Source organism: Dreissena polymorpha, chromosome 6 (genome assembly GCF_020536995.1).
Source record: "Dreissena polymorpha isolate Duluth1 chromosome 6, UMN_Dpol_1.0, whole genome shotgun sequence".
Lineage (NCBI taxonomy): Eukaryota > Metazoa > Mollusca > Bivalvia > Myida > Dreissenidae > Dreissena > Dreissena polymorpha.
Genome location: NC_068360.1, coordinates 66,220,734 through 66,241,184, shown reverse-complemented (window position 1 = coordinate 66,241,184; position 20,451 = coordinate 66,220,734). Strand labels below are relative to the sequence as shown.

The 20,451-nt window shown below is 35.4% G+C and overlaps 1 protein-coding gene across 1 annotated transcript; it reads left to right on the top strand.

Annotated features, from left to right (window-relative positions):
* Positions 1-15,614: 15,614 nt before the first annotated feature.
* LOC127835761 (bile salt-activated lipase-like) lies at positions 15,615-18,411 on the top strand. Its single transcript, XM_052362199.1, has 2 exons — positions 15,615-16,762; positions 17,019-18,411. The coding sequence occupies exons 1-2, from the start codon at positions 15,615-15,617 to the stop codon at positions 17,266-17,268; spliced, it is 1,398 nt and encodes a 465-aa protein (XP_052218159.1). The 3' UTR covers positions 17,269-18,411.
* The last annotated feature ends 2,040 nt before the right edge of the window (positions 18,412-20,451 follow it).

Sequence of the window (20,451 nt, the reverse complement as noted above, 5' to 3'; positions counted from 1 at the left end):
ACACATTTGAAAAAAAAACACTACCTCCGTCGGTATTAGAACACGTGTTGTCACTTTAAGTAAGAGGAGGCGCTTTCCCTGTGCCAGGCAAACAATTACCTTCGGAAGCGAAACACATATATAGTAGACAGAGTGGGTAATCACGTGATTGTAAAGATGGCGACGTCCATCCAGACAATTATTTTCCTCCGCTTCATACCCTTTATTACTTTTGTTCAATTTGTAAATGACGATCACTGTTCAGCCATATCAGAAAAAGGTGATGAGCATTTGTTTTCGTATTAAAATTTGCTTTATATCTCGACTTTAAATCCCGTAAATTTTCTTGGTGGAGCGTAATAAGGTCATGTTTATCACTAAGAACTTTCGCAGCGAGTTAACTGGAGATATACAGCGAATATTAATAATTAAACGCAAGTAACTTCCTTGCTGGCATGGCTGGAAAGTGAGGGGTATTACAAAAAAATAAAAAATAAAGGTATAAAACGGCAAAAATATAACTGCCTCGTCATGGACGTCGCCATATTGACAATCCAAGATTACCCCTTCTGTTAAGCGTTAAATATATTTTGCCATTAACAGAATTTGTTACTAATTTTTTTTTTCTAAGAATGTTTTTTCGCTAAAAATGTTCTTACACAAGTTAACTTAAAATGGTTTTAGACAAATTTTCACAAGAAAATCTTCGACATAATAATTTCTACGTGAAAATTTGTAAGAATAACAAAATTCAAATTTAATTATCTTATCTATTTCGTCTGCCGAAAAATCCTCCTACATCTGCGCATTTTACCTCATTTTACACTCAACCAACAAGACGTCTTTTTGAATTTTCGGTTTACAATAGTCAATTTGCTAAAGCAAAACTAAGAAATAAGTCATTATTAAACTTGAGATGAAAAAGGATCTTTATTTGTTTAAATAAATACCGGGATACCAACGTCTTAAAAATGACATAGTTTTATTATTAATTACAATCAAACAACTTACCATAATGACCAGCACTGAATGAAATAGATAAGTACATTTTACCTAACAATTTACTCATTGTTATAACTATTTTAATGTGTCACAGTGGTACGAAGTTGTTTTTTTATAGACAAACATGAGTAATTGTGGGATATTTATGAAATAATATTTTCTATCATAGTTTGATGTGTAATTATCAAAGTTAATGTTAAGTCATGTCAATTTTAATATCAAATACATAAGAATATAACTATACAACATACATAAGTAGCGGAACAATATGAGTATACATGTGTTTGCATAAAATAAAGAGTGCGAACAGTTTACATAAATTATACACATGTACCACCCGATTTTATTTAGGATTTAATGCCTTATTGATATTTCTACAATATTTGAAGTCCTTTCGACGCCTGAGACTGCTTTACTTTAAGCCTACCGTGCACCCTGCTTTGCTTTTCAGATACTGCTTGTATACATTCTGAGATAAAGGACATTTGCCCCTAGGATTTTTGTTAGGCCACTATATTTTCTGAGAAAATAATAGGAAGTATTTAAAGAATGAGTGTGGGAAACACTGGCCCTAGGACTTTCTAGGATTTGTGTCGGTCCACTATATTTTCTGAAAAAATTCCAGGTAGCATTAAAAGAATCCAGATCATGGAGAACAATTGTGGACAGTTATTACAGAATTCCGTGATGCATAGTAAAGGACTGACTAAATATTCTTCAAATTTATGACCTTTGACCTCAAAGTAAGACCTTGACCTTAGCCCCTAGGATTATGAGTGTTGAATGTTAAGCACCCCTAGATGATTCAGAACAACTATGGCAAGTTTCATGGCTCTGGCTGATGTATTAATGGACATCAAGCTCTAAGCTTACACCAAAAAGCATTTTTTGGGGCCATAACTCCGTTATTAAGAAATGGTGTACAATGCCATTTGGTGTGCATCATCCGTTTATCCATATATATACTCATACCAAATTTCAATAAAATCCGCAAAAGCACTTCCAAGATATGGCTCCAGACACGAAAGTGCCGAACGGATAAACGGATGGAAGGACGGACAACGCTAAAACAATATCCCTCCGCCTATGGGGGAGGGGGTAATAATCACTGTATGACTACATTAAAAAATGAACAGAATTTTGCAGTATATTGCAATAATGTTACCAACAAATACACAAAAAGTCAGAAAAAAAACAACAATAGTTCCGAAGTCAGAGACATAGGCTGCCCCCCAAACAGGGCTTTGAACTAGTGACATCAATTTCAATAAGGGTGATCTACTGTCCAAGGTCAAATAACATGTTAAGTGTCAAGCCAATCGGTCAATTCGTTGACAAGTTATTGATCAGAAACGATTTTCATACTCAATGTGACAGTGACCTTGAAATTTGACCTAATCACCCCAATTTATATAGGGGTCATATACTGTCTAGGGCCAATGCACATGGGAAGTATCAAGCCAATTGGTCAATTGGTTGACGAGTTATTTATCGGAAATGATTTTCATACTTATTTTGACAGTGACCTTGACCTATTGACCCCAATTTCAATAGGAGTCATCTACTGGCCAAGGCCGATGCATATAAGAAATATCAAGCCAATAGGTCAAATCGTTGACGAGTTATTGATCGGACCGACTGACAACCAATCGACAGACGGACCGACCGACTGACATCCAGCAAAAAATATATACCCCCTCTTCTTGGAAGAATGGCATAAAAACCAAGATACCAATGAATTAAATGGTTTACAATATAAGTTAAATCAAAGGTTTAAAATGCAGAATAAGTCAATCATAAAAAGGGGTCATGTCGGAAAAAATAACTACGGAAGCGGACAGGTGTCATAATAACGGAATTAATGTATTACACGAGTATTTGTAATTTTTCATTTTCGTTCTTGAAATATATATATATATATATATATATATATATATATATATATATATATATATATATATATATATATATATATATATGTAGTGTTTAATCCCCAAAATGCTATTCTTATTGTAATTCCTGAGATTAAAACATAGTTTGTACCGCTTCATAGTTAACTTACTGAAATATTGTTTTTACCACTGCAGAGTTAACGTTCGCCATCTAGGTCAACATGATCTTAGTCGCCTTAGAAAAACATTACTATACATGGACCAATAGGCGTTTACAGAGCAATATGACAGAACAGAACAGTGATCAATAAAAGACAGAACAATATTTATCTGCAAACATGATGCACACCAGGTAAGTTCGATATACTTGGAATTAAAAGTGTGTAACATGCGCAATAATTTTCAATTTAGTCAAATATTTATTAATTTAATATTTTTGGAAGTTTTGCTTTTAAATAAATTGAATCAAATTTAGAAAAAAAGATACATTCACAATACATAGGCAATTTGACGTTGACATTCTTATGCTATAAAACCTAATAGCAACACGTGTCAATATTTATGAAGCATTCCGTGCTTATAACACATTATAACACATATACATTAATATTTAACACGTGTTCTGAGCATGATTTCATAGATAAAATATTAATAGTCGCCTAACTAGTTGCAGGGGATAACTTATACAACTGGAGTTTCCTGATGCCTTCAACGCAGTTGGACATCGCCAGGCTAGAGCCATCCTTAGACACACATATGCTGTTTGGGAACCGCATATCAACCGGGTATGTTCCGATTATTTCACCTTTAACACTCATGTGCACAATGGAGTGTTTACTCGCACTGCAAACCAGCACCGTGTCACCCGGCCCTACACAGGCACCAATAGGTATATGTATGTCCTCATTAGTGACTGCTCTAAACGTGCCCATCAGGGTGTCGTACAAGTAAACTGTGTGAGCTTTCCTGTCAGTCAGTACTAACGTGTTCTTAGACTGGATATACGTGCATTTACTCCCATGCGCTTTGTAAGTCTTCTTAGCAAACACCAGCTTATTAAAGTCAGACTCTACACCGTCCACTGATAGCATTCTAGCGTGGCGAGAATCATCCCTCGTACTCACGACCATGTGATATGGTGACATGCAGCAAACAGAGTCAAACTCGGATGATGTTTTGATTTTCCTCGTCAATTTGATGACATTATCTTTACTCACAGACAGGAGCAATACTACTTTTTTAGAACCAAACGTTACACATAGTGCACCATGAGACGTACACACTACGCCAAGTGGTCTTATCTTGAACTTGTACGGCTTTCCTAGTCTCTGAAGTTGATCATTCAGTACGACGCATTTATCGTTGTGGTTATCAACGGCTACCAGTCTCCCGTCCGGCAGAAAGTCCAGTCCACTGAGGCAAGGTTCCATATGATCATCTCCAGTTTTTGGAAGATCCATGGACACGAGCAGCTCCATAGTGAATTGCCTTGGTTGCGATGGTAAACCGATGCGACTGGTTTTCACTGTTAAGAATACATGTATTTTCATTTTTAATCGATAAAAAGCGTTACAAACGCATGCTAATTTTTCTATTAAAGGGATCTTTTCACGGTTTGGTAAATTGACAAAATTGAAAAAAGTTGTTTCAGATTCGCAAATTTTCGTTTAAGTAATGATATTTGTGAGGAAACAGTATTACTGAACATTAACCATAGTCCAATATAGCCATGATATGTATTTTTTGACGATTTGAAAACCCAAAAATTATAACGCGCTGCAACGCGAAACGATTGAATAATTTGGAGAGTTCTGTTGTTGTCGTTTAAATTTACGAAACTACGAAGATTGCTTATATAAGGTATAAAAATACTTATACTGTGTATGTCCGGCGGAATAGCCGAGAGGGCTAATGCGTTTTTACTTCAGACTAATTCCAGGTCTCCGGGGTTCAATGGTTCGAGCCCTATTACCGGCTACTTTTTTCCTTTTTTAATTTCATTCTTGATTTTTTACTGGAGCGTTTAAGATCCAATGTTTACATTTATCAATATAAAGCCATGACAAACTTCAAAATATGCCAAAATCTGTGAAAAGGCCCCTTTAATCATCAACATGATCATCATTGTAATGATCACAATCGTCATGATAATCATCGTCATGACCATGATCGTCATAATCATCATCGTCATGATTATCATCGTCATGATCACCATCGTCATGATCATCATTGTCATGATCATCATCGTCATGATCATCATCGTCATGATTAACATGACCTTCATGATCATGATCATTATCATGATCAAAGTCGTCGTCATCGTATTGATCATCATCATGATCTTCATCATCATCATGATCATCATCATCATCATGATCATCATCATCAACATGATCATCATCATCATCATGATAATGATCATGATCGTCATCATCATGATGATCATCATCATCATGATCATCATGATCATCATCATGATCATCATCATCATCATCATCATCATCATCATCATCATCATCATCATCATCATCATCATCATCATCATCATAATCATCATCATAATCATCAACAATATCATTATCATCATCATCATCATCATCATCATCATCATCATCATCATCATCATCATCATCATCATCATCATCATCATCATCAGCATCATCATCATCATCATCATAATCGTCATCATCATCATCATCATCATCATCATCATCATCATCATCATCATCATCATCATCATCATCATCATCATCATCATCATCATCATCATCATCATCATCATCATCATCATCATCATCATCATCGTCATCATCATCATCATCATCATCATCATCATCATCATCATCATCATCATCATCATAATCATCGTCATCATCATCATCATCATCATTATGACTATCATCATCATCATCATCATCATCATCATCATCATCATCATCATCATCATCATTACATCATCATCATCATAATCATCATTACATCATCATGACGTATGTACGTAAATCTTATGATAATTTCATGATGATGTTTATTGGTAACAAAAAAAATAAAAGTATAACATTCGATCAGAAAAAAACAACAAATATTGCACAAAATAGAGTCGTCCATACTTTTTAATAATAAGCTGTTACGGATCTTTTTTTTACAGTATAACATTTTTCCCCACTTAATGCTGGTAGTTCAATGACATAAATCTTTCACGAATCTATTTATAATTCTTTCTTTGTGTGTCAAATTAAGTTAATTTAGCGAATGTGATCGAGCTTTGCAAAACATATCGAAAATTGAACTTTTCCCAACAAGTTGGGGGTCGGCAGAGAAAAAATCGGTTTGGTCGTGTTAGTGGAAAAACACAGCTTACGTATTGATGAATGTAAGTTGTATATTGCAGACTTCCGGGTATGTAACGATACTTTTTATACCACAAAGCCTTAAGTCTTTAGAGAATAGATTTGCTATTTAAGCCTAAGTAGATCATGTGATCCACGTTGATGAATCTTATTTAAAATCGCTTACCGTACTGTGAAGAATCTAGTAAACATCACCTCGGTTGAATGTCTCAATGACAAACGAAAAACAAGTTAGTAACTTAAGGTTGAACGTGAAATCGAAACTGCTGCCCATTAGAGTTGACGCTACAGTATTACCATTACACCATAGTTAACGTAAATGTGACTAAAGCCACTTTAATTATAATTATTTGAACTTCATACCGGTCCATATTCTCTCTGGTCTACATCGATAAATGCAGTTATTTAAATTTGACCGAAAGTAAAGTAATTGTTTAAATGCTTACCTGTCTTGTTGCCATCATAATTCAGTTGTATGATATTGCTTCCAACCTCATGGAAGGAAGTCAGCTCTTTTGAAAAAGACACTATAACTGTTGGTGCGACTTTAATCTTTCTTTGGTCATGTATGTTTGATTCCATTGTGTTACGTTTCTCCTTTATAAGTTCCGAATAAATATATCGTTGACTCGGCGTTCCGCGTTCTAAAACGATACAACACATCGACAAGACTGTGCATATATCTTCCTTAACTTTGGACGAGGTTTCACGTCTATTTCCAATGCGTTTAGATTCTGCAGTTCTAAATTCGTTTGCCTCAGTAATGAACTTCTTCTTTGCCACTTCAAATAGTTGTATCATACGATCTCTCATTGCATCCACTTCTAAAGACATCTTTTCAATGGACTTATTTAAAACAGTTTCCGACTGCTTACAATCCGCTATAATATCGTCAGCCTCGGATTGCAACTTTATCAATGATTGTTTTAATGCTTGAAGCTCGGGTCGTGTTTGTCTTGATACGTTGGCTATTTCATCGACTTGGCCACATTTCCTGTGAATGAGAACGCATGAACTGCAACACAGCTTAGAATGATCCTGGCAGAAAAACTCTATATCTCGTCCATGCTCATTACACTTGTTTATTCCTTTCATGTCGATCATTACCGGCGCAGATTTCTTGTCCAGAAAGTTGACTAAGGTATGCTGGTCAGTTTTATAGGTTGTATGCGGATTTTTGCACGTATCACACATATATTCATCGCACTCTTTGCAGAAAACCGTAGCAGTTTTTGATTTGTTGGTTTTCATACAAGGCTCACATGATTGTGTCACAGTACTTTCTCCAATAAAGTCGCCTGCATTGTCTCCGTTTGAATCCCGAAATATTATAGAAGCCATTGTGAAATTGAGTTTAAACCGGTTTCTTCTTTTGATTGGAAAATCACTGTTAGCGTGTTAATAAATTCGTTCAATATATGTTACGTAAAAAATGAAATTATCGACTTATATATTTTTTTGCTGAATTATTGTGCCAAATTGTATAGATCACCACCGACTTGTATTCAAATAAAACAATTAAACGTTATTACTTTCCTTTTTTCTTTTAAATCCAATTAATAGCTATTTTTGTCTCTAACGTAGTTAGGAAGATATGAAACTTTGTCAACAATCTGTGAAATAATCATTGTCTTATTTCCGGGAAAAGAGATGTTCAATACTGAGCTACGTTAATTTCCAAGACCGCCTTAAAAGCACTCTAAACAGTATCCCGTAAGGTACGGACATACAATAAGACGATGTATACGATAGTCAAGTGATTTGCATTGTTACATGTATCGCAAGTTCTAATACTTACCGATAACAATACGCACTTAATTCTTAAACAGACCAAATTTCGTCGATTACGTCCTTTCGAAAGAGGTATTTATCATGCGACTAATTCCGCGTATTTGATTACGAGTGCTCTTAATATAGCAATTAAAGTTATTTCGTATTCTCCAACCTTTCATTATGTTATGGTAAACAAGAAATGGAAATATACAATATATGGGTTTAGAAGTCCATATCCTTACGATACAAGGTGTTGACACAATTCACACTGCAGCTCTTTCAGATGTCCTGTCGAATTATCGTTAATGTTGTCTGGTCCGCGTCCCAAGCTGACTGTGTTGGGTTCAAGACCAAAGATCACAGCGGTGGGGTCTAGACAGCGTTAATCTATGGCTCCCAACAGCGAATCTTTCATAAAACCGTCAGTAATAAGCCGACAAAGATTTCCTGCATCAGTTTTGTTTCACAAAAAATTATTTTCGATCATATGACTAACGTATAATTAAATTGCAAGTTTTCGCAAGCAGTACATACACATGTTCCAAAACTATAACAATAAGGTCGACTGTTGATTATATTCTCCAATCGCATGAGAACATCAACATTACTTGTTTTTAATATAACAAAAGCTTTAAAAAAATTGCGGCAAACAAAGTCACATTATATAGCGTTAACATATCTTCAAAATTTGATATCGCTTTGCATTTTAATGTGTTCATTTTTTATTTTATTACATGGGTGTTTGTGATTCATATATTCTGTGTACCGCTGTCTATTTTACCGCAACGCCGTACTTGTATCAGGGAGTGATACAACACCGCGCTAGGTCTTATTAAGACAGTGCATTACACATATAAATGTATTTATTATCGTTGTGTGAATGAATAAACTGGTTATACAGGTTTTTGAAGGTGATATATGTCCAAAGGTGCGGAAATCATGATTTCCTCGTGCACAGATTTGTAGGTTTAGTCATTCGACAGGCAAGCAGGGTAGAGCGAAGACTTGATTTAAATCGTTTTATTTATTTATGCTCTGTTTGTGTGTTGATGTTAATATTATGTTTTATGTGTTTCAGTGAGTTTTATGAAGCAGACGGATGACTGACTTGAGATAGAAAGGGACATTGGTTCCGGACATTTTACCATGGGATTTACATAGTTTTCTAATAAAGAACACTTAACGTTTACGATTTAGTAACAGCTGATTATTTGTAGATTTCTCTAAAATTAGAGGTTTCAGGAGGTGATGAAGGCACCTAGACACCGGTCTTGAGCCATGGGTCCTCATACGTCCCCCTGCCATTAAAAGAAAAGGAAAAATGAGCAGTAGGGTTGCGTATCCCGCTCGCGGTTACACCTGAATCGTTCGTTACCACCGATTATTGTTTGGAGTGTACGTGAAGTCATGTGCACTTCTCTTAATTGATGGTAATGAATAAATCTTGTAATTATCGCAGCTGTTTTATCAAAACCAATGCGTCACTTTATGTACTTTTCGCAAATAGGCGTTGTGGATGGGCATAGGGGGCGTCCTCGGTGCGCTTTGGGCATCGGCGGCGGACGGGCGGTTGTTAGGGCCGTGGCGTCCTTGGTTGGGCTTGTGATTTTGAAATTGTGTAGTTAAATTGTGCAATTGTATGATTTTGAGTTTAGGCTTGACGTCTGATGGGTATTAATAATATTCAATTATTCACATGTAACACATGAGCATGTTTAATGATACGTATAACGACGTGTTCTACAGAATGGATTTAGTATCGTTTCAGTTCTTCGATATATGAGAAGGATGTCGCTACGTTTACTGACGTCTCGAGACTCTTCAACTGAGCGGTGCCATTGGGGTCGATCTCTGTTGCACATTGAACACATACGATCGTCAGAAGAATTGTTTCTTGCATTTATGTGTAGAAAGCCCTGTCAAATACAAACACCCACTCCGTGCGTGTGTTTCAAGAAATAAAATACCCTGCTTGTCATGACACCTAAACAAATGTGTTTGTTTTTATTCTAAATGGTTAGATGATTAATAATTTATGTTTGTCATAAAATGTAATGGAATATAAAACATAAGTAAGCTTCAGGAGTAAAATGCAAGCTTTGACGATCTGAGCATGTGCACACAAGAATCACGCGTGAATATTTACATGAGTCACGTCTATTGATGTCATGTGGTTTGCATTGTAGTGTTAAGTGATTAACCTCTATATGATTGAACCGAATATTGTTTCACTTATAAAAATATATTAGTTTCCGTATTTAAACGACATTCATCTTCGATGAAATCTATGTTGATGGTGTTTCGTTTGATAGTGCTGTAAGTGTTATACAAAATAATCGTCATTGTTTTAAGTAGACGTATTATGTTTCAATTCGCATATTCTCAGTTTCCAAGATCCAACTTGATGTCTATCAATTATTCACATGAAAAAACCACTTAATAATATCCTCTTATAACTCAAAGTTATACTGCGAATATTTACAGAAAATGTGAGTCAGTACTAAGATGTTGTATGGAGATTAGTGATATGATATTGCAGGAGTTCAAACCTTTGGTTCAACTGCACCGCCAAAACTATATTATTATACCGTCATGAATTTACATAAGCGCAGACGGTTGCCGCATCAGGGTAAAATCAGTGTCGGAAAGAATATATTTCCATTTAACAAAAACCACAAACATTAAAGCGTACCGGTTAAAAACTTACCAACACAATGCACCGGAAGTTTTGTAACAAAAAGTTGAACGATTCAGTAGGTGATAGCCAAGTAAGGTAGCTACTTGTTTTTGCAGATTTATTAGAATATGACTTCGTGGAACCGTCGATTTATGTCTGTGACATGGAAATGTTTATAGAAAAAGACGGGGCTTCTTTACAATAACTGAATACTTGTTCTTCTTACATCGTTTTGTTCCTCATCGAAGATAGTCACAACTCCATTTCGACAGTGTGCTGTTCGTATGTAAACATGCAGTTGTCGATTTCCATTTACAAAAGATCATGTCATTACAATGTATTAATACAATATAATAATTCAGCTGCAAACGCAACCAACAATGAAGAAGTACAGTTTATTCTGCTGTGACGTGTAAAATAAAATAAACAACTGTAAATCAAATCGATCTTACAGTTTTTATTAAAGGTGGCACTTGAAAAATGTATTGAGTTTTCATTAAAAACAAATGCTTTTATAAATAGTTTTAATTTTCGTCTATGGACTAAAGCTTTATATAACAAAACCAAAGCTATTGTTCAACATGAGCAAATACATATGAGCCGTGCTCTGTGAAAAAGGGGTTTAATGCATGTGTGTAACGTGTCGCCCCAGATTAGCCTGTGCATTCTGCACAGGCTTATTAGGGCGACATTTTTTCGCCTAAACTTGATTTTTTGCTGAGTAGAGACTTTTTGAAACAACAAAATATCATTAAACGCGGAAAGTGTCGTCCCTGATTAGCATGTGCGGACCACACAGGCTAATCTGGGACGACACTTAACGCACATAAATTTAACCCTTTTTTCACAGAGCACGATCCATATTTATGGTAACTGTAGCTTTTTTGATAACAATCTAATTTCAGGAATGATCTTCTTTTCTTACGATCCTCTTAAGACATCCCCTCAAGTCCGACATTGTTGTGACAGCTGAAGTGGTATCTGACACAGAAAACGCATGAATCATACTTTTACATACGTACAAGACTGAAATATTAAAGGTGCTTATATTGTATAGTCCATTTAAGTATCAGCATGCATAGATATGGAAATTATAATGTGTGTTATTGGGTATTGTAGTGATGTTATTATTTTGATAAACACACTGAGAGAAAAAAAGAAAACATATGCAGTTGCAACAATCATATTTTGACATATAATACTTAAAAGTGGACTTTGCAGTTTACATATGTGCATATCAATTCATAAACAAGTGGTAATCAGTTAGAAACCCTCATTTTTCCAGATTATAACGTACACGAATAATTTCGATTCTAACACGTTTTTACTAAAGATTTATAAATTGCATCTTATTTTTCTTCTGTACTATTTAATGTGAAGTTCTCTCATAAATAAGAACATAGTTTGTTGTCGAATAACCCACGGCCGGAAGTTCTTCTTTGTTTAAATGAAATTTGGCACGTGGCGTGTAAGAATTAAGAAATAATTCGTGTACGTAATAGCTTGTTGTCGAATAACCCTGCGGCAGGAAGTTTAGCTGCATAGGGATTAAATCACGAGTGCCAAGCACGAATTATTTCGATTCTAACACGGTTTTTACTAATGATTTATACACTGTATCTTATTTTTCTTGCGTACTATTTTATGTGAAGTACAGCCCATAAAATAACTTTCGGCTGTTCTGTCGATCAGATCTCCGCCCTCAATGACTTTCATTCATAAAATACCGGATTATTACGCTGGTGGAGAATGTATCGGCATTTTGTGTTTAGATACAGCGCCTGCATTCAGTGTATAAGCTCCGCCCATAATTATTGCAGAAAAAAACCATAGACGATTTTCGTCTTTGTTTATTTGAAATTTAACACGTGCCGTCTTAGAATATGTGATTTATTCTCTGGCATGTACCTTTCCATGATGATTCGTTATTACTTGCAAACATGTGTAAGCGTTTAACATTTTTGAAATATTAACAAACGGTGTAGAAGCATTAAACTAACAGGACATTTCCTGCTTACGGTGGATTATCATTTTCTTCCAGTCATGATCTAGAAAAATAAATATTCTAACACCTGACTGTGCCACTAGCGAAAATATTATTATCCCTGATTTTATCCTGGAGCAATTCTCTACATCCATTTTTATGTATTCATTCATTATCATCTTACTTTGTGAAACCCCGTTCTTTTAGAACATTATTTAATACACAACCTACACAATAATCAAACAAGTGACAAACTAGTTTAAGGTTTATGTCAAAGTCAATGCCCTAAAATAATAATGTATTAATGATCTGAAAGGCTTTATCAACCAAATGTTTCTGGTGTAGTAATACATTTACTGTTAAATTTCCAATTTAAAGATATAATCCGCCTCAATGCCATTACCATTCAATGCCAACCTTTCGTTTTCTTGTAATCCGCCCTCTTCCGAAATAAACACTATGTTTGTTTTTCCGTTAACTTTTAGCCCCTCTGGAATGCAATTTAAATATAACTTATCTTAACCCTTTACCACTTAGATACGTATTTTCACGTCTTTGTAGTCGATCAAAAAGTTATATTTAATTTAAGACTTTTCTTACTAGATTCAAGTTTTAAAGGCTTAATTTCCAACCCTCAGATACTGAAGAGCAGCAAACAGCTGTTCTGGTGTTATGCTGTTTGCAAAAGCCATGTTCCCTTTGCTTCTTATAGAGGGTGATCGTGATTGAATTATCTGACAATGTTGCCTTCATAAAAGCGTTAACGGGAAAAATTACATGTTGCCGTAGCACAGTGGTTCAAACCGTATTTTAATTTGTAGTATATATTATAGAAACTTCATTGAGACTGCTTTCTTTGTTGTCATCGGGACATGGTGGACATCATTTATCAGAACTGGATATTATGTTCTCAGCGTTTCACGTTATATATAAGCGAGGTCTGGTCTGTTCTGTTGCTCGGCATAGTCTGTTTGTCATATATTTCAACAATTGTCATAATACATATTAATTAAACGTTAGGAGCTTATCAGTGTCATTCCGCACTATCACAACATCCAAATTGGGAAAGTAAGGCAGATTATAAAAAAGTCACGAGCTAAGAGAACATATGAATGGATTTGAGCCTAGACATGGAATAATACAAGAAGTTTGAGTTTGTTGTTCATAAATTTACTGTGCTATGACTAATGAAGTTAGGAACGTTCTCCCTGAAAATTATAACAGAAGGCACATCTACATTACCCTAGTGACATGAAAGCGCGAGCATAAAGTTCTCAGTATACATGACAATTGGATAATTTTAGGAGATACCATATGATTACGCATATTAACTAAATCAGGTACATAATCACATGAAATAATAAACGAATCATTATTTGTATGGTAAATTGTTTCAACCATTCCACCTTTTTGCTAATGTTAGAACATAAGACATCATTACCAGTATTGACCACATGCCTTATTGTTAATAAGTCTCGTTTTGGGAAATCGGGGCATAATGCATTTGCGTAAAGGATGCCTGAGATGAGACAGTGCAATTCGCGCATTCTAATCGGGAATACACTTTCGGCTCTTATGGTATTTTTTGTTTAAAGAAAGTTACTTATTTGCGCAGTTTAGAAGGATAGTAACGTCCAAGATTAGCGTGTGCGATGCAATGTTAAGATTTATTTATATTTGAAATCCCCAAACATTGACTCAGCATTATATTAGCTATTGAGAAGGGTTAAAACTTTTGTTTAACAGCTATGCCGAAATGATTTCTGTTTAAGAAAACACCACATTAAATTGTATGCAAGGTTCATGTGATTTGTTTTTGAGCAGTGGTATTGCATGCAACACACGCGCTTTGAAATATTACTCAACGAGTATACGAACTTCGATTACATTTTAGAAAGCATAGTAAATTAAATGAGTCATTATGTTTTGTACAATCGATAGGTATTTATGGTCGATTGCCGTGGTAAAGATCGATCCATTCAAATGATCGCGTTTGAACCTTCCGAATAGCAAGTGATGCTGTTAACCTTCGATAGATTACTTGTGTTTATTAGCTTTTAAATATAATGAACGCCTTAAATAGTTTCATCCGAAGTAGTTGTAGTTAGCCCTGAACGATGTGATTTGTTTAAATGATAAATGAACGTAGGCTATTTATATGCGAATGTTCCAGCAAATGGAAACGTGAATTCATTTAAGAGTGCATACAGACGAGCATGTACATGCTATTAGTGTTATCCTATACAGTGTTTATGCTTGTTTTAAACAGACGAGAGTAACCGTAGAGCATCCGTGTTTCGGTATAATTAGAAACCGTTTCATTCCGGACGTGCGGATGATTTGAATGTTTATATAAAGCATCTGGCTTGTGTCGTAAGTCGTATTATACTTGTTTGCCAGGTGAGATAAACTTCAAGGCAGAGATCTTGATCTTTCTCTTTTAAAAGAATACGTGTATCGAAAAGACTGCGATGTTGGCATTTTGTAATCGATAGGAAAATAAATGTGAATAAAAGGACATTTCGTGTGTTTAAATGACAATAAAAATGGAGTTTATGAAAATGACGCGTTTCGTTTGCTGTTCTGTATTACTTTTATTGTTGGCGATACCAGTTAAACAATCGCAGGACAGCGCGGAACAAGTGTCCGTCGAGACGCCATTGGGTATTTTTAATGGACTTTCCGATATAATAACTTTAAATAAATCTCGCAAATTTTACACTGCATTCAAGGGAGTACCATATGCAAAGCCACCCGTGAATGACCTGAGGTTTCGCCGACCCTTACCAATGGAGTTTAAGAACGACCATATTCACAATGCGACATTTTACCGTCTCCAGTGCGTACAACCGCCTGGCGCATTGAGGAATATAACGTTGGAACAAAGCGAGGATTGCTTGTATTTAAATATTAATTGCCCGGGACGAGGTGTCAACGCGAGCGGCATTTACCCGGTAATGATTTACATTCACGGAGGAAGCTTCAGCGTCGGAGGGGCTAATATTTTTTCGGGTGATGTCCTTTGTGCGTTCAACGACGTGATTTTGGTCACTCTAAACTACCGTCTTGATGTTCTTGGATTTTTATCTTCCGGTCAGACCGGTGAAGGAAACTACGGCCTATGGGACATGCACCTTGCTATCAAATGGGTCAACCAATATATAGGATACTTTGGTGGCGATAAAACTAGAGTCACTTTGTTTGGAAATTCTGCAGGAGGAGCAGCCGTCCACTACCAGGCTATGTTTCTCGGTAATAGGGGACTTATTCACAGAGTAATTGCCCAGAGCGGTGTAGCAACAGCGGGTTGGTCTGTACAGAATGCGCCATCAAAGCAATTTGACGAAGTCGTGAACAACACGGGATGCAATTTGGGTAAGGATTACAGTGTTATCATGGAATGTCTCCGCAAAGTAAACAGTGCTTATCTCACAATGCAAGGTTGGCGGTTTGCCCCTTCTATCGACAATGAATTTATTTTTGAACATCCAAAATTGATGTCACATGGTTTGTCTCAGACAATTTCTGATCAGCTCGATTTCTTTTCTGAAATCGACTTCATGAGTGGGATTACTAGCCAAGATGGATTTTACGACATTATGGAACCTGAATACCTAGACAAAATTGATTTAAAAGATAAAATTGTAGCTTACGTCGATCCAACTCATGAAAAGAAAGTGTCAGAATATCGTTTAGACGAGTTAGTCCATCAGTATACAAATGTACCTAAACACACATCAAAAGAATGGGATACTACTGAACTGTCTAGGTACGCTTATTTAGAATTTCGCACCGACATTATTTTTGCGATACCAACGATATTAGCATGTGACAAACATAGCGAGCTTGCAAAACGGAGAATGGAGAAAGCTGGCAAAACTTATTTCTATTTCTACGACCAACAGCCTTCTTTTGCGCGTCAAGTCAAATGGATTCCAGGCGTGCCGCATACATACGAGTTACCCGTCCTGTATGGATTTACAGAGGACCTCAATGTCAAATACACGAGCCCTTATTTTGAAGAATATCCGCGTTATCCGACGCCCGAAGATATTGAGATGTCGAAAATATTGATGCAATTGTGGACCAACTTTGCGAAATATGGGTTTGTATTTCAAATTTTATTTATTAGCGTTATGTTATGAAAACCTATGCAACATCAGTAGGAAATATATCGTATTATAACGTACTAGTATAGTTTATGTTTGTAATATCTCAATGAATGCGTATTCCGTAATGAAATATGTAAATGATTCGTTGTTAATTATTAAATACATATCGAGTTAGTTTTTGAATGAACAAATAACTTTAAGACTTGTGATATAAATTATCTTTAATTTTATTACGTTGTCAATTTCAAGGAGTCCTAACAACAGGAACGCTTCCAATGAGCTCACTCTCCCCTCATGGCCGCAATACCAAACAGACACTGGCTATTATCTAGAGCTGAAACTGAACTTAACGGACACTTCCATAAAGCAGCATTACAAATCAGAACGATTGGCGCTTTTGAGCAGTCTTCAAAATCGAGGTACTAACAGCGGACAGTTCACAGTGAAACCTGCTGTTGGTGTTGCATGGACAATGCTGATGATGCTACACATGCAATGAGTTACTAACAGCGGACAGTTCACAGTGAAACCTGTTGTTGGTGTTGTATGGACAATGCTGATGATGCTACACATGAAATGAGTTAGACGGTACTTGACATTGGGTTACTAACAGCGGACAGTTCACAGTGAAACCTGCTGTTGGTGTTGTATGGACAATACTGATGCTGCTACACATGCAATGAGTTACTAGCAGCGGACAGTTTACAGTGAAACCTGTTGTTGGTGTTGCATGGACAATGCTGATGCTGCTACACATGCCATGAGTTACTTACATTGGACAGTTCACAGCGAAACCTGTTGTTGGTGTTGTATGGACCATGCTGATGATGCTACACATGAAATGAGTAACTTAACATATAAGAAGTAGAAACCTAGGGTGGTTTTATAGTATGTAAACTGTAGCCTGCCTTTGATTCTTTTCTAAGTATAATGCATTCAAATGGTGTCATATTGTATTACCTGCTTGTTGCAAACACATACTATTCCGATATAAATATAACATACCATAAAAACGTAATACGCAATGGCAATGAGTTTTGTTGCGAGTACGAACAATTGTAAATTCTGCATAGATGTTTATGTGTACCGGCTTAATTACGATGTCTGTCGTTTTTGTTATGTTTTTGGCATTAATAACATCTTTTGAAATCGGAAATATAAAAAGGCATTTTGTTAGCTTTACATCGATAATTTATAATTAAAAAAAGGCAATATCATATACCCGATATCTTTACTGAAACAAAACGTGGTTAAGAATGCTGATATATCCATAATTGTTTCATCATTATACACAAAACAACATTTTTTTTTAACGCAAATTTACCTTGAAATCAGCAATGATTTATGACATTAAAATAACTTGGTACAATTTCAGATTAATGATATATTTACAAATGTTGTTCAGAAACTTCAATAATTTACATCAAAATGGCATCTCCACCTTCTGGCGATTAATTGTTTCTTTTTACTTTTTAAAAATCTTCTACAAATATAAAATTCAGTGCGATTTGTTTAACCTGGCCTTGCTGTTTATTTCGCATAAATCAGTAGCTGATTCCAAATATGTATAATTCTTGCCAAACACCGTTTATACAAATATTTGAAAACATGTCCTGTAATGCATAAAACGGTCGCATTTCGACCTTGACCGATATTATTGTGAAAATATTCCAAAGCAAATACATTGTTGGTTTTAAGTTTAAGGTACAGATGTGTATTTTGTTTTAAAATATTTATATATAATCCACATTTATTGAAATCTAAGTTGTACATATTTTATGTATTAATGTGCGTAACAATCCGCAAGGACACTTTGCGACAAAAGGTAACGTTATTTACCGATGCAACATTACATATTGTGAATATTAGTACATGCGAATGGTTGTGAGGATTCCTAAGCATCTCAGCGAGGAACTTCAGGTGCTTACAACCGCACAACATAATGTCGGCCCTAGTAATAGATTGCTCACTCACACGGGTACAACCGCACAACATAATGTCGGCCCCAGTAAAAGATTGCTCACTCACACGGGTACAACCGCACAACATAATGTCGCCCCAGTAAAAGATTGCCTACTCACACGGGGAACGTTTCTGCTGGCAAGAAATGGTTAAAGAAATAGGTATTCAACGGTCATAAAACCTAAATTCCAATATAACTCCTACATATTGGTACGTGTTTTATTTTAAAGAAAATCAAAATTAAACAATGCAGTACTCTCCTATTACATAATTGTTCTAAATCCAGCAATAGTCATGTGATTTATGAAGTAAGCACCAATCAATGCTATGTTGTCGAATTAACGTACTACAGAAATATATATTGATTTTGAGCTTATTTATTTGTCAGAACAATACAAATATCTGGATTTCAATATAAAATCTTAACAAATGAGGTATACTTCATAACTATGCAAGTGTAATTGGTCATGCAATGGTGTGTGCATACGCTCAAAGTAACCGCCAGCGGAAGCAGAAAAAAAGATATAGACCACAAGTGGACATCCTCTGTTTTTTTATCACATACGTCCACTTCTCGGCTAAAACATAAATGTGGCTTAATAAAAGCCTCACGATTAAGACAATCGGTTATTAATCGCATTTCATCTGATACAGACAATACAATCTGTTGTATTTCAATTCAGTTCGCTGTCTTTAGTATTTTACATTTTGCACGATTACAGTCACAACATGTACATGCTTCTTTAAATTCAGATATATTTTTTAAAAATATAATAGTAATTTTAAGCATTAAAATAATGACCAAACAGGCAGTTCAGTGATAATTTAATCACAACATTGATGAAGCCAATTATCACAGTAAAGCATTTAAGTGACTACATGTAACATGATGTGCTGTACGAAAATATAATGTCGAGCCTCGAAAGAGATGAGCACTTGAGCAATAATATAATAATCTACACATATAAATAAGTTGTGTTGTTTGTTATTGCCCTGTATGAAGAGAATCGCCTTCATTTTAAGACTAATGGTTGGTTACCAAATATTGTTCCGTCATTTGTTTCATTTGTTGTATTTTGCCCTACATGTATATAATATACGACACAAGAGTATACCATTAAAAATTACTTCAAACATACTCTGGCTATAATGTGCAGTCATTTATGAAAAATATATTAGTTGATGTATTTGAAACTTATAGATTATAATAATAGGTAACAAGTAAATGTATTAAACACATCTCAACCATGCTGATTGAGTGTGTGATAATGTAAACACATATTGGTTAAGAGGAGAAACCCACTAACATCGCAAAGACCTTCTTGTATATTTGACCAGTATTTAGAATCGGTAAAATATAATCAATGTATTCGTAATTATTGTCCATATGCTTAGGCGATATTTGTGTTGTAGCAATATTTATCATATACATATAATCATTACCAGTTTTTTTAATGTGATGTATCCGTGTTGAAGCATCTTGCCTAGCAGAGCGTAATCGGGTGGATATAAATTAAGAAAAACACCTACAGCAGAACCACGCGATGCTTAAACTCAATCAACAATCAAACATGAATTATGCAATCCATATCGAATCGAGAGAGTATCAAATGTTTATATTATATGATCTATGTTTCCAATTATGTTTTATACATACTGTAAGGCGTATTGTCCCGATGTCGACATATTATAAGATAACCCAGATATACCTTCAACATTT

Coding starts and splice junctions, on each gene's coding strand:
- LOC127835761 (XM_052362199.1), top strand. CDS start 15,615: ATGATTTACATTCACGGAGGAAGCTTCAGCGTCGGAGGGGCTAATATT. Junction 16,763..17,018: donor ACCAACTTTGCGAAATATGG/GTTTGTATTTCA, acceptor GTCAATTTCAAG/GAGTCCTAACAACAGGAACG.